Source organism: Ornithodoros turicata, chromosome 1, assembly GCF_037126465.1.
Source record: "Ornithodoros turicata isolate Travis chromosome 1, ASM3712646v1, whole genome shotgun sequence".
NCBI lineage: Eukaryota > Metazoa > Arthropoda > Arachnida > Ixodida > Argasidae > Ornithodoros > Ornithodoros turicata.
Genome location: NC_088201.1, coordinates 77,117,948 through 77,140,430, shown reverse-complemented (window position 1 = coordinate 77,140,430; position 22,483 = coordinate 77,117,948). Strand labels below are relative to the sequence as shown.

The window sequence follows — 22,483 nt, the reverse complement described above, 5'->3', positions numbered from 1 at the left end:
CAACCTTCAAAAATTATTTTTTCGGAAACAAAAAATAATACCTTTTTGAAACTTTCTCAGACCGCTCAATGCACCTGATACTATCTCAGGGAGCTTCCCTCGTATTTTGCGCGGCCCACCATTTTCGATATTTCGAGCCAAACTTACCGTTTTTCAGAAAAAATGACAATTTAACGTATTTTTTTCGATAAGTTGTCCTCCGTTTTTCTGGACGGCAATTTTTAATCCTGTACAGCCCTAGAGTATCTTGCCTATAAATTATTTCAAACGCTCTTGTGTTCTGCATGTGCGTGAAATAAAATGGCAAAGTTTGCAATTTTGGCAGTGTTTTGCATGCCATTGAAATTGCACGGAACATGTCCACAGTGCGTTTTGAGACTTCAGGTGCTAGCATCATTATCTCAGCTGCCATCCCGTCCAAAAATATGCCCAATTTCATTCTCCATTACGCAGCGCGATTAGTTTTTGGAAGGTGCGGTTCTGCGAATTTCCGTCAATTTCATATTCAAATTTCAAGGCGAAAAAAATTTTTAACGCGCAGAAAGATGATCAGTAATGTTTTCTTATCATAACAACACCGCCTGATTTTTTAAAACAATATCTGCGATGGTCAAATTTTTTACTCGGACGTTTGACGTGGAATGACCCAGTCGGCGAACATTGTAGAAAGCGCGCGTCGGTGAAGTAGAGGAAGTAGAGAAGCTTCTCCAAGGTCGTCGATCCGTCCATGAAGTTGATGCGAGCGAGGGAACAGATGCTTCTGCAAGCATCGCTGGCTAATCAGCGCGGCGTGTCCTGGATCTCAGCCCGTCGCTCGACGGCTCCCCGCCCGCTGCCGCTGTTCCGTGTGGTCGCTTCAAAGATGATACGTGGCATCCTTCGAGCCCTTCCTGGGTAAATGTGACTCTAGTCGTGTTCAACTTAAAGGGACTCTGACCAGAAGTTCGACAAATATTTCGTTTGCATCTATTACGAAGGTATAATATGCCTCCAAGCCACACGCGAAATATTTTGGCTGTGCGCGGAGGCAAAGTTTGCCAAACAGGGAGCTGAAAACCGGCTTCGCTTTTCCCCCTCAACTCGCGCAATCGGGGCCGAAATCTAGCCTCTTTGCAGTGGACATCCGCCAATTTCCGTGTGTGTGACGAAGTCACGAGGGCCACGTTTCATTGGGCGCCCGGACCGGAAGTTCTGTTGTTAGTGAGTTTGTGAGAGCGCCGGCATCCGTCCGGAAAGCGATCTTCAATATGGACGTCGAAGGCAGAAATGCGGAGACTTCGAGCCCGGAACTTCTTTCTGACCTTTCTGCGATCGAGACATCGAGAAGAAAATTCTGCGTGCTGAACAGCTCGGTAGGCTTTCGAAACGTCGCCGATGCCGCGAATGCGAGACGAAGTTAGAGCTCTACGAACATCAGTTACAGATGAAGCAAACAGCATGAGTCGACTGTCTTCAGGTAAGCGATGAGCTTTTTAACGCACACTGTGATCGAACATGTAAACGTTCTCAGAAATTTCGTGTTCTGATATCTAATGCGCACTTGCTGTTCATGGTGCCGGTGTGGCTGGTGTGTCATAATGCCGAAGGAGATCGAATGCTTGTGCTGCAAGGAGCTCGAAAACACTGCCGAATGACTGCAGTATGAGTGCATTACAACCCACAAAGATTTCCAACTTCTATTCTTCAATATGACTGTCCTGAAGGTCACATATTGAACTCCGTGGGCAGCGCGAACCTATGAGCGACTGTATTCACAAGTAAGTCACATGTGTCCTTGTCGAACGATGTTAAAATTTGGGCGCCCAAAACTGGTTTGGTCCTGCAATAGAGTCGTTAAAAACTCCAGTACAGGGCGCAGCGCATAAAAAGGCTATACAGTACACGACTCTGAACTGGAGAAAACCAATATAGGCAGTTTTGTAATTGTCAGTGTGCTGTGTCCCGAGTCACGTTTTTATGTATTGCCCTGTGCATAAGGTTTTAGCGTAGGTTTTTAGCGATATTGAGTGTTCTTGATTGTCGATTCAGTGAAAAGCAAAACAATTTTGGGTTCTAAAAGAACACAGCATGTGTAGTAATGTACAAGATGTGGGCAGGTAAACTGCAGTTACTCTCAGGTACATGTAGAAATGACAATGCACACACACTGTACTGTAACCGGTTACCTATTTGCCTAAACTATATTTTATGTACATCTGTGTAGACGATGCAGATACACTGCGTATCGCCAGTTTGCAAGGTGAGTATGGCACAAGCTTGGAAAAAACAAGATCATGGTCATCCCAGCCTGTGCAGTGAAGAGGGTCTGGCAAGCCTTTCCCACAGAAAATGCCACAGGCTTCAAGTACCCAAGATCCTAACTGGGGGTACCTCTTCGCACAGCTCGTCTATCACATTTAAAATAATTCAGCATCTGTATTTAGGATGATCTATAGCTCTCAGGATGATGCATGGTTCATGAGTTCAACATGTTGTGTTGAAACACAACACTAGTCCTTTTTAATGAGTCTTGCGGAACGATAGATGAGCACTCCTTTCGTGACATTGTGTACCATTGCTACAGTGAACAATTTCTTGAGCAAGACTGATGAACGAACAAAAAATAGAGTCTTGTCTTCCAAATATGTATGTTCCTTGTAACTTCCGTATTTGTTAAGTGACCCATGTTGATGTCCCCCCTCATGTAATGCCTGCAATGGCCTTTGAGACGTATTCATAAATAAATAAAGATCAAAACCGGAAAAAGATGTAACACGTATCCTCTCTTTGTGTGAATGATACATAGACATTCTGAGAAGATTTGTACATAGTCACACTTTGCCTCATTTTGCATAAAGCCTAGTTCCACCTCTTACATCATCTCCACAATCTCCAAAGCAGTACAAGGCTAAAGTAATCAGCTACTACATAAAAAGAAGGAGGGGAGGAAAACAAATGCTGGCACATCTAAAATTCGAAGAAACCCTGGTACTTTCACGGGGCTACTCACGGCTCAGTGCTGGATCAGATCCCGATGGAAAACAGCTTTTCTGAGCCTCAGTGATTGATTCCCTTGATTGCACTGACTGTGAGGCACATCTCATTGGCTTGGTGGCAAGTGGGCTTGCGTCTAATAGTAAGATTTGGAAGAAAGGGAGCAAGGAACATCTCTCTACGGTCTTAAGAAGGATATCAACGTTACCTGTCAAGGTACAGCATTTCATGTTGCTTTCAGTAAGTACAACACTCCTCATAGCAGTTACCATTCGTGTTGGGAAAGCATGCTGAAGTTAGCTCAGGCAGTGCATCCAGAACTGTGAATCGGGTTCTTAGAGAGCACCTGGTGAGAGGGACAGCAACAGTGTCCAGTAAAGACTCTCCAGGAATTTTGTGTAGGTTTGGGGGTCACACCTTTTAATAGTGTTGATGGAAAGCAGGGTGTGTGAAACACTGACTTCTGGTAGATGAATTCTTGTTATTTATAACCAGGTACCCATGTTCTAGTAATCTAGAAAAAGCCTTGGCTCTCTTAGAGGAAATTGCTAATGAATCTGAGTGTCTTTTGTGGAAACAGGTTGTAACTGCCTTTCTATCCACCCTTCTTAGTTGCCCTAGCAAAAGCAAATATGTAATGCTGTACACCATATCTGATGCTAGCACACTAATTGCTTTGAGTGTTCTCAGGCTTCTGAAATGGAACTACCTCGTACATACGCTGTGCCATGTCGGCAAGAACATAAATCAGACTGCCTTTACTTTTTAAATTGGCCCTTCAGTGCTTCATGTGACTGCTAGAATGGCACCCCCAAAACAATAGGCAACAAGAATGATTTCTGCAATGTATTGAGCTTTGTAAAACAACAACTTTATTTGAAAATATGTTCCAAAAGCCGGGTGACAACCTCATAATGTAGCGTCCTTTACTGCAAACACCGCTCAACACAACGAATAAAAACAGAGCGTAAACGTTTTGTCGCCTATCCGGGTGGCATCATCAGTACAACAGAGGCCAAAGATGAGCACATCAGCCTATCTAAGAGGGAATCTTACACATCCGATAGGGGGCCACGGTATGTATTACAGGCTGAAGCATCACGCCTGATAAAGCAGGATTCTAAGAACTTTCTAGGGTCCCATCGCTAGTCATGAGCAAAGGTTACTGCACCATCAAAATATATGTCCCTTAGGACAGCAGTGGTAGACTGATTCGGTCCTGTTTAGTTAAGCTAAGCATTAGTAGCCCTGGCAACTGGCTCTTTTAGTCTTGTCCCACGTCTTTTGTCTATCTCGCCAATGTAGGTTGCATCAGATTCTATGCACTCAACTGGATATGCACAGTCAAAATGCCTGATGGGCACAGTGCCCTCCAAATAGCGTATGAAATACATTGGATGAAAGGAATGCGGACCACCGGTTTGACTCCTTTGATGTTGTTTTTGATTGTTCTCTGTTGGAGGGATGATGCCACCTGGATAGGCAATGAAACGTTTACTCTCTTTATTCTTAATTGTTGTGTTAAGCCAGTGTTCTGAGTAAAGCATTTTACATTATGAACTTTGTTTGAATGATGATTAGTGGCGAGCTTCATACCCTGGGCCACTACTCTAACAATTGCTTGTGGTAGTGTGGCGAAATGGAATAACGAGCCTTGTAGACAATTTACTTGGCAATATATTTATTTCTCTCTCATAGGTTGAAGAACCCAGTGTGGTGTTACATAACGGAGGGGCACGTAATTATACAAGACCGATCACCAAAAGGCCTTGCTTTTGACTAGATTAAAATGTGAAGCGATTGTAATATAACAAATGCTGCATGGTGGCGATATGATAGGTTCTCCTCACGAGTTGTCGCCACAGTTACGGTTAGTTGAGAAACTGCATATCCAGGTAGCAGGATCAAATTTTAATTAGGCTACTTTGGCCAACACACGAGCGTAGAGCACAGTGTCAAAAGCCCTTACAAAATAAAAAGAATACTACATCTACATGGACCCAGAAATCAAGACAGTTTGAAATGCTGTGAACGAATTCCACTACGTTAGTTTTGCCTGAATACCCTTTTCTAAAGCCATGCTGGAATTTAAAAAAAGAAATTGACAGAGTCAACTTAGTTGACAACGTGGTAGTACATGATGTGCTCCATTAGTTTACAGGGAACCCTAAAAAGTGGAGCTGGTTAATAGATAGAAGGAGCATAGTTGTCACCTCTTCTGAAGACAGGAATATGCTTGAGACCTATGTCCTCGATTCGCACACATACTAAGAACCTTTGACACAGATTAACGTATCTTCATTCCAGCTCTTTCACTTTCAGATGTTCATCTCTGTTGAGTGGTCTGTCATTCTTGTAATACAGATTGGAATTGAAATGCAGGTGCATAAGGGATGCTCTGAAAGAAAAGTGTTTGGTTTTAGTCCTCTTAATGTTTCTGAAAACGAAAACAAACTTCACGGTGACTATTCTTCTGAAATGAGCAATTCCAGGATGACAGCAAAAAAATATATCTTGCCATATCATTATATCCACCTGGCACTTCAATTGAATAATGGCAGTTGAAGATGACGATGATTCAATTTAATGACGCATAAGCAACTCGGGCTATAGTGTGCCAAAACCATGGTAAAACTGTGACTTGTTAAATATCAGACGATTATACTAAAATAATATACTTTGTTGGTTGGTAAATTGAGATATAGACAAAAACATGATATGATAAAAAATAAGCAATTGAAGAAAAGGCAATTGTTGGCTTTGTGTGACTGATGTCGAGTTTGCCACACTACGTGTTGAATAATAATGTACGCTGATACGCTGTAGTATATAAAGTACAATCATACACACGCTCAATATGTGGTGGATAAGTGAAACCAATATACACATACTTACATTTCAAACTTTCTTGAAAAAGGCAGTCCAAGTCTGTCGGATTTGCCAGACTCTACACAAAGCCAGTAAGCACAGTGTGGAATGACTGATTCATCTTTCGAAGGCAGAGGTGCAGCTACCACGACGCTTCGTCATCTCAATGCTTCGGAGCGGCATAGCCTAGTAAGAAGCCATCAGAAGGATCTCATAACGATAACTTGGTCGAAAAAGTGGAGGGTTCTGTGGGATATGTAAGAAAGCATACGCGTTACACAACAGCTACGAGAATGATCGACTGCACCTGCATGGTTTTCAGTACGTAGACTTGGAACTGAAAAATAAATGTGTTAACCTTGTTGATACTACTTTTCCGTCAGGACCACACCAGAGCACATTTGGTTTCTTTAGATGAAGGTATCATCAGGTCCCCATGCTCCTTTGAGATGCAGCAGACAGAAGTTCGCTGAGGCGAGTGACTGCCGTTGCGGTTCGTCGCTTCGCAGCAGATCAAGAACAGTACACCGCAACGATAGGTGAAACGTTCAGAATATGGTGACCAACTCCAACACCAACCCAATGATCCGAACAAAGAGGATGAACCGGGAGTCACACAAGTTCGCAGTTCGCAAGCTCGGCATACGGCATCCATTACAGCTGACCGGATACGGAAGCATATACCGAACGCCGTGTACAGATTGAAAAGAAAATCGTAGAAACTGTTGCAGGTGATAAATGCAGGGTATATTTTTCTTTTTGAGGCTCTGTAACAAAAACATATTAACGTAGAAATGCCATTTCATGAAGGAAATTGACAGATATTGCGTGACCACGTGACGCGTTTGAGCCAATTGTGGGTGTTGCGAGTGGCCCCCGTGTTGACGTCAACTTGATGGTGGACCGGGGTGGATATTCTATATAAACGTATGTTTTCTCGGTTTGACGCTAGGCGTGCTGCACTCGGATGAAGTCGAATGTTTAAAATTCGAGTTTAGAGAAACCGTGGGGTTTTAATGCGTGAATTTTCGCATGGAGAGTCCTTGTTGGGTGCTTTATCGACTACAGGTACGAAAGAGCTCCCACAGTTTCTGGTCAGAGTCCCTTTAAAGGGGCCGTAAACAGGCCACCAAAAATTTCTGAAATAATGATACCCCATGAAAGAGCGCAGATCATAATACCCAAATATACATTTCGTTCGGCTCGTGCCAGCTCATTGACCCATATAACTGCTTTCAAAGATGAGTAACCAGCGAGCCTCTCTCCACCACGCATACGTCACATGGCTACGTAGCGTTTTGCCGTCGAATCGGGGGGCCGAGCTGCGCACATGACGTTTCAAATTACCAGCCAATAAACATACTTCGTTATCAGCTGTGAGTCGGAGCGCTCAGAAGTGTTCCAGAACAGTCGCACATTTATCGAGCTCTGCCAAGTTTCTTGAGATTTAATTATTTGTGGCCTCCCGGGGTTGGCTTCCTGTCGGGTGGTCTACCCCAGGATTCTACAAAATGTCGACCATGTCTACCAGCGTCCCTGCGGCGCCGGTCTTGGCCACCGTGAGACCTCCCAAGGACCACGCTTTCAGCTTCACTGTCCCCGATGGGGTTCCCGTAGACGGCGTCCTCGATGCCGTCTGTGATTTGGTCGGTGATGACCATGTACACTCGCTTCAGCACCAGGGTGGCCTCAGCTTCCAAGTGACTGCGAAACATACACGTGCACGTGACTCCTTCCTCGAAGCCGGCAAGGTTGTCATGGGCGATATTGAGGTACCGTTGGAACCTATTACAACTTCCAGGATAGTATACATAACTGTCAAGCGACTCCCCGAGTATGTCTCCGACGATGCTCTTGTTCATGCCCTTGCTTCGTTTGGAACAGTCAAAGCGTTTTCGTTTCCGGTCTACAAAGATCGTCCGAATATCCGAAACGGCATCCGCCTGGTCAAGTTTGAGATGGAAAAACCAGTGCCCAACTTCCTATCCGTTGGGAGTGATCGGGCGATGATTGATTACAAGGGCATCAAGAAAGTTTGTGGCAGATGCGGCTCTGAGGGCCATATCCGGAGCGACTGTAAGGTCCCTCGTTGTGAACGATGTGCCGTGTTTGGTCACGCTACGGCGGGTTGTCGCGCCCTGTGCCGTCGCTGTGGTCACAACCACGCAACGGTTGACTGCACCATGCGACGTTCGTATTCTTCGGCCGCGCGTGGCCTACAACAAGACTTGCCCAGGGCTACCGCATCGTCTGAAGATGCTTCACATCAAATGCAGGCATCAGACATTCCTCCTCTGCCAGAGGTTAGCAATATGGCCTGTGCACCCGAAGAGACCCTTCCTGAACATCAAGCGGACGACGTCGCCGCTGATGGCGGAGTCAGTATTTCGGGAAGCGACTCTGCTTTGCTGTCTACTGGTGACGCTGAAATGGAAGTGGACGCCGTCGCCATCCCGGAGGACAGAGCGGCCGCATCCGATGCGCTCGATCTGTGCACTCGGCCTGTGACGTGTGCTCCCCCTCCAACTTACCCTATGGTAGAAGAAGTAGTGGTAGAGGCAGCTATTCCCGACCAGGGCAACATGAAGGGGCTAGACGTAAGATCATCTCCTCCAAGCTCCTGCACCAGTGAAACTTCGACTTCAGTGTATTCGCTGCAACGTTCCGACAGCGACGAGCCCCCTGTTGGGAATTGTGTGAGGAAACACCAATCCAACCTCACCTCGTCTGGTGATGGGACTGATGCATCCAACGGGAAGCCGAAACGCCATCACAAGAAGCCGCGGACTGGTTCTCCTAGGCTTCATGCTGTTCATGCTGTATCTCCTGAAGACGATTCATGCGACTGATATTTTGTGCTCTTTTACATTCACTTATGGCTCTTCATGTCATGACTCTTAACGTGCAAGGACTCAGATCAGCGCCCAAGCAGACAGCTGTTATACAATTCGCGCGCAGCTTGAACTGTGACCTGCTCTTCTTACAAGAAACTCATTTCACGTGTTACGCGGATGTCATCTCATTCACTCAACGATGCAATGTCCGCGCATTCTTCAGCTTTGGCTCTGCGCATCAGTGCGGTGTAGGAGTTGTTATACTCAATCGCAACTTGTTGTCCCACAGCTATGCGAGATATGATGCAGACGCGCGTGCGCTTCGTTTTGATTTCTTTGTCGGGTGCAGGAAACTGACATTTTTCACCGTTTATGCTCCTGCCCGTGTGAGTGAGACCAATTCCTTTTTCTATAATTTTCGCACTAGTTTTGTTTCGTCTGACGCCGTCTTGTGTGGGGACTTCAACTGTGTTGTGGACTCAGATCGCGATGTTCGTGGACCGGGCCGTGGCAGACCAACATGGAATGCCAGGGAGCTGCGCCGATTATTGGAGCAACGCTGCCTCGTTGATGCCTGGACACATTTACACGGTTCGACGTTTGCAGCTACGTGGTCTCGCGGCCAGTCGTCGAGCCGCCTAGATCGCTTCTGCGTCCCGCCCTTTCTCCAGGCACATATTTTGGGGTGCAGAGTAGCTAGCACACGTCAGCTTGGTGTTCACGTGAGTGATCATGATGCTGTGATCCTTTCCCTCAATATTGAACAGTTTCTGGTGGGCGGAAATGTTCGTTGGCGTCTTGATACCTCGTTGCTGCTAGATGACGGAGTTGTGGCCGATGTGAAGACCAAAATTGAAGATTACCTTTCGGTTCGCATGCCATCAGCAATGGAGTGGGAAACCTTTAAAGTTTGGGTGCGAGGCATACTTTCGTCGTGGGGTCGTCAGCGTGCACGTGAGCGGACGTCTGCCCTCAAACGACTGGCGGCAAAGATACGCATCGTGAGAAGAGGGGCACCGCTGACGCCACTAATGAGAGAATACTTGGAAACTCTACAGGAACGTTACCTTCTCGCCCTTCAGTCACCTCCTGGAAAAATGCGACAAAACCATTTGCAAGCGCAGGCCCTCGCTGGTCACGGTGTTGTGACATATCTGCATTCCTCCCGGCAGACCGAGCACAGACTGTCTTCCAGTTTCCGCCGATCTGATGGCAGCGTTACTGAAGACCCTGATGAGGTTCTCGGCGGATTTGAAGATTTCTTCCGGGCCTTGTACGCTGATTCGCCGATTGTAAACGGACACAATGCCTTTTTGGATGGACTCCCAATCCTCCCTCAGGTGGATCGAGAGGCACTGGCGCAGCCTCTTTGTATCGGAGAGTTGGATACTGCTGTGCGAAGAACAGTACCAGGGAAAAGTCCTGGCCCTGATGGCCTTCCCTCAGAATTTTATAAGACTTTTTGGCCTTCTCTTCGGTGGTTCTTTTTCGAAGTGGTGCGCAATAGCCTGGATGGTGCTCCGTTGCCAGAATCGTTCGGCTCCGGGCACATAGTGCTGCTCCCAAAGAACTGTGGTGATTTGGCCAATCCCGAAAACTGGCGTCCAATAACGCTTCTGAACTGCGACTATAAGCTTGTCACATCTATCTTGTCCTGTCGAATTCAGAGCGTTCTTCCTTCTGTGGTGCACCATTCCCAGACCTGCACTGTACCAGGGCGAACAATGTATGATACACTATCAGGTTTGAGAGATATGCTACCCTACGTGTCCATGCGAATATCGGATGGGTCCCTGTTGTCCCTCGACCAGAAGAAGGGGTTTGACCGTGTGGCCCATTGTTGCATGTTCGCTGTGCTTGAGACATATGGCTTCCCTGAATGGATCTGCAATGCAATCAAACACCTTTACCGCAACCATCGTAGTTCCTTGTACATCTTGCAAAGGTTTTCGAGAGAATTCCCTGTTTCAAGAGGAGTGCGTCAAGGCTGCCCTCTTTCGCCTGCTTTGTTTACCCTGGTAATTGACCCATTCCTCTGGAACATTGACACGAATTCGGGGATCCGTGGTTTCCCTCTCCCACAATCAGGCGAGTGGAAGGTGACTGCCTACGCTGATGATGTAACGGTTCTTCTACGTAATGTTGACTCTGCATTCGAAGCATTGCGTGTGTACGAGTCCTATGCTGCGGTGTCTGGGGGTGCCCTGAACTACCAGAAGACCAGGCTCATGCCCCTCGGGAATCCTGCGCAGTACCTGTCTCTCCCCTTCCAGCACGCCACTTCGCTGAAGATACTCGGTGTTGTGTTTGACAATCGTGGGCCTACGGCTGACAATTGGACAAGGGCCCTTGAAGAGCTGCGAGCAAAATGTGAAGCTGCCTCGCCCTACGAACTTTCTTACCGAGAGCGAACGTACCTTCTCCGGTGTATTTTATCAGGCCGTTTGTGGCATCTGAGCCACATCTCAATAGCCCCACAAGCAGTTGTGGTCCGGATTCATTCATGTTTTCTTTCTTTCTTTTGGAAGAAACGAAGAGGGCCTATAGCACGTGCAGTGTTGTCATTTGACGAATCTGTTGGCGGCGTGAATTTGCCAGACTTCGGTCTTATGAACCGTGGAATCGCCCTGAGTACGACCTTACGAAGTCTCTTTAGCGACGATGACACCCCTTCTAAGGTATTGTTAACCTACTGGATGGCGCCGTTTCTGAGTGAATTCCTGCACGTGGCCGTTGATCCGCAAGCAGCAGTGGTACCTCAGCGTTTCCATGCAGCCGTTCGCGCATATCACCAAAAACTGTCGTCCATTGTCCCCGTCCGCAGCTTGGCATCTGCTTCAGCCTCTTCCATGGCAAAGAAGGTGCTACAGAACAGTGTCACAACATGTGACGGTGTGCGAAGACGAATGGAGCAAGCGGCAAACATATTGTGGGCAACTGTATGCGCCTCTCTGCCTGGATTTCTACGAGACGTCATGTGGAGCTTTGCCTGGGGAATCCAGCCTACTCGTGATCGTCTCCACACGTGGAATGTAACAACGTCAGACATTTGTCCATATTGTACGCACCAGGAGACTAACCAACATGTCATCTTCGAGTGTCACGTTGCTCGTACGTTCTGGAGCATAGTCAGGCGGTCCACACGCATCTTGTGTCCTGTACAGTTCGACCGTAGGTGGCCACATCGGCTAAGTGTATTGCTCACCGCGTGTGGTGCTTCTGTGCTGTGGAAAGCTCGTTGTTCTGCTGTGGCCCGACGTCAGCGGACGACGCCTATCTTCTTGTTGGTTCGCAACGTGCGCGTTTTGCTCACCAAAGTGTTACAGCACGAACTACTCGCTTTAGGTGTGCAGGGGTTCGCGCGCAAATGGTATCACCCCTCGATCTTGTATCACAATGGGTGTGTGACCGTCTCTGGTGCGCCCCCATGAACGTCATTCACGTGCTCTTATTTGCCCTGTAAATACTCTGCACCTGTGTATATATTCCTACTTATTATGCACTGCATTCCATACTGTACATAATCGCAGACATCTAGGGTGGTGGTCTTAGGGAGTACTGTATGTATGTTTGTTTGTATGTATGTATGTTTGTATGTATATATGTAAGGAAGTGTGAAGTAGTGGATCTAGAGTGGTTTGTAAGCATATGTGTATGTAAGGTGTACGTCAACTAACGTGGGAAGTAGCAGTTCTTATTCCGTTCTTGAGTTTAATAAATTTTCCTTTAACAACTTAAAGGGGCCGTAAACAGGCCACCAAACATTTCTGAAATAATGATACCCCATGAAAGAGCGCAGATCATAATACCCAAATATACATTTCGTTCGGCTCGTGCCAGCTCATTGACCCATACAACTGCTTTCAAAGATGAGTAACCAGCGAGCCTCTCTCCACCACGCATACGTCACATGGCTACGTAGCGTTTTGCCGTCAAATCGGGGGGCCGAGCTGCGCACATGACGTTTCAAATTACCAGCCAATAAACATACTTCGTTATCAGCTGTGAGTCGGAGCGCTCAGTTTGTTTGTGTGAACCGACGTTTTGCGCTCCGTGGTTCCGAATTTCAACGTCATGACATCTTCAACATCTACGGCTGGCGCAAACGTCAACAGTTGGGCTGCTATCACATGACGCGATTCGAACCCGGGTTCCTCCCAGTCACGACGTGACATGGCCAGCACGCTATCCACTGTACCACGCGAGCTAGTGACGCGATGCCGCGTGGCTCAAACCAAAGTACGGCAGCCCAGTTGTCGGAACCATTCGAAGATGACGAAGATGTTCCATCGCGCACATACCTAAGATTCCGGAACTGTAGTCCCGGATATTCATTCGCGCTCGTGGTGTGCTACTGCCCAGAAAACGTAGTGCGCGTATGATACCTAAATTAAACGCATTTCTTTTTCAGTTTGAGGCTGTAATTGTTTAGATTTTGAATAGAAGAGGATTCACGTTCATCTAGTCCAATTCCCCATTTGAAATAAAATCATACGTGGAACACTCGATCGTAATTGGCGATGAAAGCGCTACGTCAAAATGACGTAAAGTTAGAGCGCGGGGCGGAGCTAAAATGCGAAAGAGTGCAGTGAATATTTCATCCGTATGCAAGCGCCTTTTGTTTTTGAGCGTTAGTAATTGCAAGGAGTTTTCACTGCATAAATTTCATTAATATAACACAAAAAAATGTGCACCTTTTGTACCTGTTTACGGCCCCTCTAAGAAGAAGAAGAAGAAATCTAGCCCGTCAGCTTTCAAAATATTACTGCGCCGCATGTAGGATATGGCTGGACACCACAGAGAGCAGGCCACGGTAGCTCAGACGGTAATATTGTTGGCTTGCTGAACTCAAGTTCACTGGTTCGATCCCGGCCGAGGATGGTAGCAGTGTGGGGGAGTTAAACATTGCTTCCAGCACTGCGTGTTGGAGATTTCCGGCGCACCTCAAAAGAACCCCAGGTGGTCGAAATTAGCCGCAGTAATACCCTGCGGCACGAGCAGCATGTCGCGATACAGGGCAGACGAACCTTACGTGTAACATCACGGCACCATTATTTTGGACACAGAGAGGTCACGCTCCTTCCTGCGCGAGTTAATGTAATCACTCTGCTTCCGTATAGACCGTTTACAGCAGAGTTATCTGGGCGCCGCCATCTTAGCGCACGTGACCTTGCGCGCCACTGCTTGCCTTCTCTTTCGACTGCCTGTTGACATGGCGCACGTAGTGCGGCGGTGCAACCCAGAGACGCTTTCCACGATTTTAAACTTTTTGCAATGAATTCCGGATGGAAGGATGTCATGAGGCTTTGGCCGAAGCTTCAACGCTCAGGTGAGTGATTTGCTTGATTTAGAGTGACATTTCTGTCCTCGTGCGTCCCACAGATCGGCCCCACTATGCTCGAGTTACTATATATTTCGGCGTTTTTTTTTCTCTTCTTTTGTTGGGCATACGTTACGTTGTGGGTACGTTCATAGTGTAATATCGTAAGCTCGTGATTTCTTGGTTTTTATCGCAAGAGTTGGGGTACATGAGAGCTTGTAGCCACTAAAGGAAAGCTTCAGTGTTTTATAATATTGTTGTTACAACTACCTGGGAAAGATATGCATGTAAGGGCTGTTATGTTGTCGTTATGTAGTAGCATACTTTTATTGTTGATTTCAGATGTATACAACCACATGATCAACGAGCTAGAGGGAGACGGAAAGCCTGCGCTGAAATACAGAGAATTCGCAAACGCAAGGAAGCTGTTTGACAGCGGCCATGTCGGTGTAGTACTGTGCCAGTGCAACGATGGTGTACGAATTTTAAAGGCCGACATCAGGTCGACACAAACAGTGAGCAGAACGTGTAGTAGAGAGACTCGCTTCGGGCCCACTTTGGCGGCAGCATGCACATGTAAAGCGGGTTTGAGCAGCAGGTGCAGTCATATTTGTACACTGGTCATCAAGGTTGTAGAGGCGACAAACAAGGGGCTCACGAGTGCTTCGTGCACTGACAAGGCATGTACGTGGAACGGTTCAACTGCGAGGAACGTGACCCCTGCTACTATTGGGGAAGTTTATTCTCACAAGCAGCAGCCAACGCCTACAGCAGAGTTTGGGGCTCACACAGAAATGCTGCGCCAATTTGAGGGCTGCATTACTTACCCTCGCTGACTTGAAATCCTTCCCGATTTGAAATCCTTCCTCTGAAGATTCGATACCTACCGTTGTCAAATCAGCTTGTTTTTCTCTCTCTGTGGAAACCCGTGCATTGCAAAATGCCTCGAACGCGGGCAGTCTTTGTATAGCGACGGGTCGTGAATTTAACAAACAGCTTCGTCCCACACGATCAGATCTCTGTCACAGTTTCTACACTCAATCACGGAACAGGTCTTCCCTCTGCTTTTTCAGATTTTGCACAGAACTGTAGCATAGCGGCAAAAAAGGTCGGAAGCACTCACATAGGCAAAGGCACTCGCAGGAGGCAAGCAATGGCGTGGCTACTGTGGCGCCATCTATTAGCGCCCGAAGCAACTTGCTGCTGTAAACGGTCTATTGGCTGTTAGGACCGGCCAATGACACTGCGCCGCGGCGCTCCCCTACTGATGGCGCTTGGTGGCGCTGCAGTATTTCTCTTGGCGCGCTATTGTATCTCCTTATCTCCAACAGCTCATGTAGCTGACGCACTAGGCTGCTTTTCCTTCTTAAGTTGAACACAACTATAGCTCAGCATTCCTAGGCTTCTTGTCTGGAAGTGTCCTCGGTTTGGCTACAAAGACATCTTTCCTTTTTCCTTTAGTTTTAGTTTAGTTTTCCTTTAGATTTCCTTCCTTTTGTTAGAGCCGCTAAGCAGCGCAACCTAGAGCCAATAATTAGGGGTATAGGGTATAGCATTCCTTTTCCTCGCCAGAGGCACTTTTCGGTGTCCGCGATTGGGCCGATCGTATCACGTGATTTCTCTTTCCAAGAACGCGCCGTCCATGTTGAGTCCCCTCCATCCAAAATCGGTTACCTCGGTTGTTAGCTGGCTCGACTGCGCGCTGTTCTCCGGCGGAGAAAGGGCAGATTGGCGTCCCATTGCTAGGCGACGCAGGCGCACCGGACCCAAGATGGCGGGCTGGCTCACCGGCGTGGCTCAGTGTCGCTACTCCGTTCTCTCTCTATTTAGTGACCCCAGCTCAAGCGAGACAGTTAGTAGAATTCATGACAGTAAACCTTTTCTCCAGTTAACCATGCTGTTGGTTTCTTATACCGGCATGTGACGCGCAAAGCAGAAAATTTTATTTCGCCCATCCTAAACAATCTTGGGAAGAGCTCCGAAGCAGGTTGGAGAAGAGGTCATAAAATGCGAAGTAGTTGTAGCCCGCAGTAACATAACTGCTGTAGTTAAGTACAGAAAAATGTAGTATAACTACTAGTTATAATTACATTCCCAGAGATAGCTTCTAACAACTTTTTAACTACTATGCAGTAGTTTAACTAGATGTAGTTAACTACTTCCCATCATTGTCCACAACCATGAACCCCAACACTGGGGGTTTAAATTTTTTATGGTGTTATACCACCCGCCCAATTTTTGTCGCTGATTCACTAAGGAGAAATCACGAGAACAACCAAGTTCTCGGGCAAATGGCAATTTCAGGGACACGGTGCGTTGATTTTGTTGTGTAGCCAAAGCTGACACATTTCGATTTTCAAACACTGTTGCCTATATTTTCTGACTGTCAAGTATAAAACAAATAAACACTTGAAAAGAAAGATTCAAATGTGAATAATGTCAAATAAATGTCAAATGTGTACTTTTACATCATTTACACATTTCAACGAAGAGAAAAACAAATATAAATTCACAACAGGTCATAGGTTGATTTAGTCTGCAGTCTGCTCCAGAGGGAATAGTGGGAAGTAACCGCGTCGGCTTCTCCCGCAACATGGCCGGCGCAGCTCAGTTCGACGAAAGCGCAACAGGTGGCGCTCATTTTTGAAATGGGTCTATTGTGCTTTTCCGGAGGCCTCACAGCGGTGGGCAACGTCTCGACTGACGCCCTAGAGGAATGTGCGTCATGGGCCGACTTCTAAGGGAAAACCAACGGAAAACCCCAGACACCACGGTCGGCACCGGGATTCGAACACGGGTACCTCCCAGTCTCGACGTGACATGGCCAGCACGCTAACCAATGAGCCACGTGATTCGTGCTATCCAGTGTAATGGCTGTAATGCGCATCAACCCTGAACAAACGGAAAGCAGGGCTTGCGTGCATAACGCTTAGGATGCGTAGCTGTCAGCCTTTGCTTTCAGTTCTATAATACATATATACGGGTCCAATCATGCTCACCGTGACTAATTGGCATCCGTGAAAAAATGCAAGAACAAAGCGAGTCGTGTGTTCCTGTCGTCCCTCTGTGTGCCCAGACTCAGGCTAATGCGAGCTTGCACCTTTGGAAGCAAAAAGACGTACATGTCGTAGACCTCAAGTGAGACAGTTTCAGCAACATTGCCCGTGTAACTAGTGTAGCATCAAACAGTATACAAAATGGCTTCAAAATACAATACGTACAAGTTTTCTGTAACACAGATGCACAACTTTCCCGCCATGTTTTCCGCACACAGATTCTTGTTTATGGAAGGAGGGCTTGGCTTTGCAGTGTTGCCAACATTCTAGACGAATGATCCGCCAAAGTAGCCAACCGATTCCGGTAGAATCCGCTAAATTTTGCGAAGAAGCCGCTAAAACCGCTCAACGCTGAAAAGTGCATGAACACGTTGAGAGTTATGTAATTTCACCTCTGCGTATGGTGTTCTTCTTCTTCTTCTTCTTCTTCTTCTTCTACCAATGAGATAATGGCCGTGAGCCGTGTTCTGGAGCGTGCTTCGCATTCTCGTTCATTTCTTCGTCGTCGTACCGGGGAGGTCGTACTCGAAGCAGCTCTTCGCGTGCCAGCACCACACCGAAGTACTAGAACCAGCACTATACCGTTTCGTCCAATCTGCCGCCGTTCTGAACCGTACCTTAGCACAGGGTCCCGAAGCCATTCCTTGCAAAGTTTCTGTTTGTAACTCACTTTTGGCATTTCAACAAACGAGAAGAGTGCACACTGCCACGGACGCTAGTGAAGAAGAGAAACGAAGCCACCTCGCAATGGGAACAGCAATCGGCAGACTTTGTGGGCTTGTTGCGACATGGGTTCCGAGTCGACGTGGTAGCGAGCCGACACAGCCAGGGAAGGAAAACTATACAGGTTTATTTACAGTGACATGTCAGTATGCGAGTGAGCAGTACAAAATGGCGCGCAGCGCTTTTAAAGGCTTGAACAAAGGAGCCACCGTTGACCTTCGCTGGATATGGCACCACGGTTTCCCAGAAATCCCTTGGAGCTGTGGAAGCACTTAGACTGCGTCCCTTTCTTTCCAACTTGGGGTAGGCCTTTGTTCCTGCGTTGGTTTGGATCGTGCAGATTCCTCAATGGGGATTAAAAGCGTCTGGCAGGTGTGCGTCCTTGTCGTCTGGCCGAAGGTTCGAAGGACCTCTAACTTCTATTCCTTTCACCTTGGCTCTTTCGTAACATCACCCCGCCGCCGGGTGGTCCATCAAGAGAAGGAGCGATCTTGAGTCTTGCTCCTTTAGATTGATGCAGAATCGCAGAAGCGCACTCTAATTGCCAGGACGTCCAATCGTGGCACGAAGTACTTGGATGCTCTGATGCCGTGCTTTCAATTTGCAGAAGTGTTTGGCGTCGAATAGGCCAGACCAAGAGACCTCCCTGCTGTTTTCCTTCTTCGAAAGGTGACCCACTTGTATAGTAACTGCAGGTAGAATGAGCACACAACAAAGGTAGAACAGTGACAGAATCGACCACTCCAAACCACAATCCCAACACAGACAAGTGCCGGTTTTGTCGCATCGTCTGCCAGACTTAACAACATAAGGACAAACCCTACGATTTATTCCCAGCTATCCCCAATAATCAAGAATATGTCCCATCAGTGCAGATCACAGCCAATCCTCCCAAAGTGAGACAGTTGTCTGTCAAAGCGCGTCCATGCGGGATCCTTTTCACGCAATGCAAAAATACAAACATTTCCCCAGATATTTACAGATTTTGGTCCACTTGGAGCACGTCTTTTGAACTAAAAAGAGCGACTAAGCCCGTCAGCGTTACCATTGTCAGCTCCCTTCTTATACTTTATCTCAAAATTATAAGGCTGTAACGCTAAGCTCCAGCGGAGCAGTCGACCATTCTTCGCGGACATGTTTTTCAGCCACGTTAGCGGGCAGTGGTCAGTCTCAATTACAAATTTGGACCCGGACAGATAGCAAGAGAGCTTTTGGACTGCCCAGATTAAGCATGCGCACTCTTTTTCTGTGGCGCAGTAGGCTTCTTCTCGCCCCGTCAGTTTGCGACTTATATACAGAATTGGTCTTTCACGACCGCCTTCATCTAACTGACAAAGGACTGCACCAATGCCACGATCGCTGGCGTCACACTGCACGAAGAACGTGCGGTTATAGTCCGGAGCCTTTAAGATAGGCTTGTGTGTGAGTGCCTCTTTTAACTCGCGGAAGGCCCTTTCCTTTGTGTCATCCCACTTGATGACATTCGGTTCAGTCTTTCTCAAAGCATCGGTTAGGGGACTAGCGATACTGGAGTAACTTCTGATATAATGCTGGTAGTACCCCGCGAGTCCTAGAAACGCTCTGAGCTCGGTTTTGGTAGTTGGTCGCGGGTACTCTGCTACAGCTGCGATCTTCACGTCGGCTGGACGGCGATATCCCTGTCCTATCACATGCCCTAAATACGTGACCTCGGCCTTCCCGATCTGACATTTTTCCGCACGCACCGTGAGTCCTGCGTCGCGAAGCCTTTCCAGCACGGTTCGAAGATGCCGAATGTGTTCTTCCCAGCTGTCCGAGAAGATGGCGATATCATCTAGATACGGGAGTGCGAAATCTCCCAGCCCTTTTAGCACGCGGTCCATAAGGCTCGAAAAGCAAAAGGGAGCGTTCTTTAACCCAAAGCTAAGCATTTTTGGGCGAAATGTTCCCAACGGGGAAACAAAGGCGGCATATCTGCTTGCGCGCTCCGTTAAAGGGACTTGCCAGTACCCGCGAACGAGGTCTAGGGTGGAGATGTACTTCGCCTTACTTACGACTTCCACCCTTTCCTCGATATTCGGTATCGGATACGTTTGATCACGGGTAATGGTATTCAACTTCCGATAATCTACGCGCGGTCGGGCGTCCTTTCCGGGCACTTCTACTAGTATCAATGGGGATGTAAAATCGCTTTCCCCAGGCTCGATGATACCTAGATGTAGCATTCGTTTTATCTCGCTCTCTATGATCTCTCTTTGCCTCGGGGATACTCGGTAGGGCTTGGAACGAACCGGCTCATTACTAAGTAGCTCGATGTCGTGTTCCACCAAATTTGTTTTTCCCGGTCTGCTCGAGAATACGTCCTGGTATTCTGAAAATATCTGTTTTACATCTCTCAACTGGTCTTCAGGAAGCGTCCCACTGTTCACTATCTTTCGGAGGAGTTCTTCAATGGTAAATTCTGGGCTACCAACTGCCGTGGGTATGTCCTGTGACATCTCCTCTGGCGCGTTCAGAGTTAGATTTACCACTGCCTCGCGCTCCCGGTACGGTTTCATTAGATTACAGTGAAACAGCTGGATGTCCTTACGCTTGCCTTCCATTTTTACGGCGTAGTTGGTCTCAGAAAGCTTCTGTACTACGCGAGCTGGGCCTTCCCATCTTACGTCCAATTTGTTTTGTTTAGACGGTTTCAGAAGCATGACCCTGTCGTCTACTTGAAAGGTCCTTGCTTTTGCCGATCTGTCGTAGTATTTCTTTGATTTCTCCTGAGCAGACTTCATGTTTGCTCTTACTACTTCTCTAGCTCTGTACAATCTATCGAGCAGATCTAAAATGTACTGGACTACATTTGGGTCTTCTCCTTTTCCCTCCCAAGACTCCTTCAACATTCGCAAAGGTGTTCGTAGCGAACGCCCGTACACAAGCTCGGCCGGACTAAATCCCGTGCTCTCGTGTGCTACAGAACGCAGCGCAAACATGGTTGCCGGAAGGCATGACTCCCAGTTAGTTTTGTGCTCGTAACATAGTGCTCTCAGCACTCTTTTGAGGACGGAATGCATCCTCTCCACGCTGTTGGATTGAGGATGATGCACTGAGCTATGGATTATTTTCATGCCACATTTCTCTAGGAAGGTAGTTGTGAGGTTGCTCGTGAAAACACTGCCATTGTCGCTCTGGATTTCTGCGGGGAAGCCCACCCTAGCAAATATGGAGAGGAGCGCGTCTACCACTTGCACGGAATTCAATTCCCTTAGAGCTACGGCCTCGGGGAACTTCGTGGCTGGACACAGCGCTGTTAGAACGTAGCGATGTCCTTGCTCTGTCGCGGGTAAGGGACCGACAATGTCAATCACCAGCCTGCGGAAGGGCTCGGTGATTATTGGCACGAGACACATTGGGGCCTTCCGCTGATCTGTCGGCTTTCCCACGCGTTGGCATGTATCGCATGATTTCACCCAGTTTTCGATGTCTTTCCAGCAACCTGGCCAGTAATACTCCGCAGTTAGACGAGCCTTAGTCTTTCGAACGCCTAAGTGCCCTGACCACGCATTGCTGTGAGACAAATGCAGGAGATCTTCCCTGTACTTTTGTGGAACGACTACTTGGTCAAACACTCTACCGTTTTTATCCCTGTATCGCCGATACAGCAAGTTCTGTTTTTCGTAGAATGAGATGTTCTTTCTAGCAACGCCCTCTTTAACGCTATCACACAGGTTACGTATCGATGGGTCGCTCTTTTGCTCTGCTGCCAAAGCAGCTTGATCTACTTTCGCCAGCGATTGGAAACTGTTAGATACTGGCGCCAAGATCGCCCCGCACTCGTCTGAATTTTCAGTATCTTTACTAGACTGCATGTCCGAGTTTTTCTCGCTAACTTCGATATCGCTGGTCTGATCTGACTTCGGCGATTCGTCTGACGTCACGGCGTTCGCATTTGTCTCAGGAGCGCCTTTGTCGGAGCTGTACGTCATCTGTCCGGCTAGCTCTCGCGCCTTGGAGCGAAGCCAACTTAATCTGTAAGTTTGAATTTCAAACACGTCAAGCATAATTTACTTATTTGTTTAATGGCCTTTCCCCCCTATTTATAATTCACTGGCTCGCACTGTGGCATTGAGGAGTGCTCAGTCACCCTCCCAGGTGTATATAGCTCGCTGAGTGACCCCTGGTTTACCAATCCCGAACGATGCGCGGGTACCCAGGGCTGACGAGCCGCAAACACGGCGAAACACGTGTCCTCTGGTGCTGTCGCATCGTTCCATGACTATCTGTTTCTCTACGTGCAGCCATAGAAGCCAACTTAACCTGTAAGTTTGAATTTCAAACACGTCAAGCATAATTTACTTATTTCTTTAATGGCATTTTTCCCCTATTTATAATTCACTGGCTCGCACTGTGGCATTGAGGAGTGCTCAGTCACCCTCCCAGGTGTATATCGCTCGCTGAGTGACCCTGGTTTGCCAATCCCGAACGATGCGCAGCTACCCAGGGCTGACGAGCCGCAAACACGGCGAAACACGTGTCCTCCGGTGCTGTCGCATCGTTTCATGAGTATCTGTTTCTCTACGTGCAGCCATAGAAGCCAACTTAATCTGTAAGTTTGAATTTCAAACACGTCAAGCATAATTTACTTATTTCTTTAATGGCCTTTTTCCCCTATTTATAATTCACTGGCTCGCACTGTGGCATTGAGGAGTGCTCAGTCACCCTCCCAGGTGTATATCGCTCGC

The 22,483-nt window shown here is 47.5% G+C and overlaps 1 protein-coding gene and 1 long non-coding RNA gene across 2 annotated transcripts; both read right to left on the bottom strand.

The window, feature by feature from the left end:
• Window positions 1-612: 612 nt before the first annotated feature.
• LOC135401146 (uncharacterized) lies at window positions 613-17,360 on the bottom strand. The gene is made up of 3 exons (XR_010424732.1): window positions 17,217-17,360; window positions 16,995-17,095; window positions 613-890 (listed from the first exon to the last, which is right to left on the bottom strand). It is a non-coding gene; the product is annotated as an uncharacterized LOC135401146 (long non-coding RNA).
• A 1,427-nt stretch (window positions 17,361-18,787) lies between these two features.
• On the bottom strand, window positions 18,788-21,727 carry LOC135377174 (uncharacterized). Its single transcript, XM_064609460.1, has one exon. It carries the CDS (start codon window positions 21,725-21,727, stop codon window positions 18,788-18,790), a length of 2,940 nt encoding a protein of 979 aa, XP_064465530.1.
• Window positions 21,728-22,483: the final 756 nt, after the last annotated feature.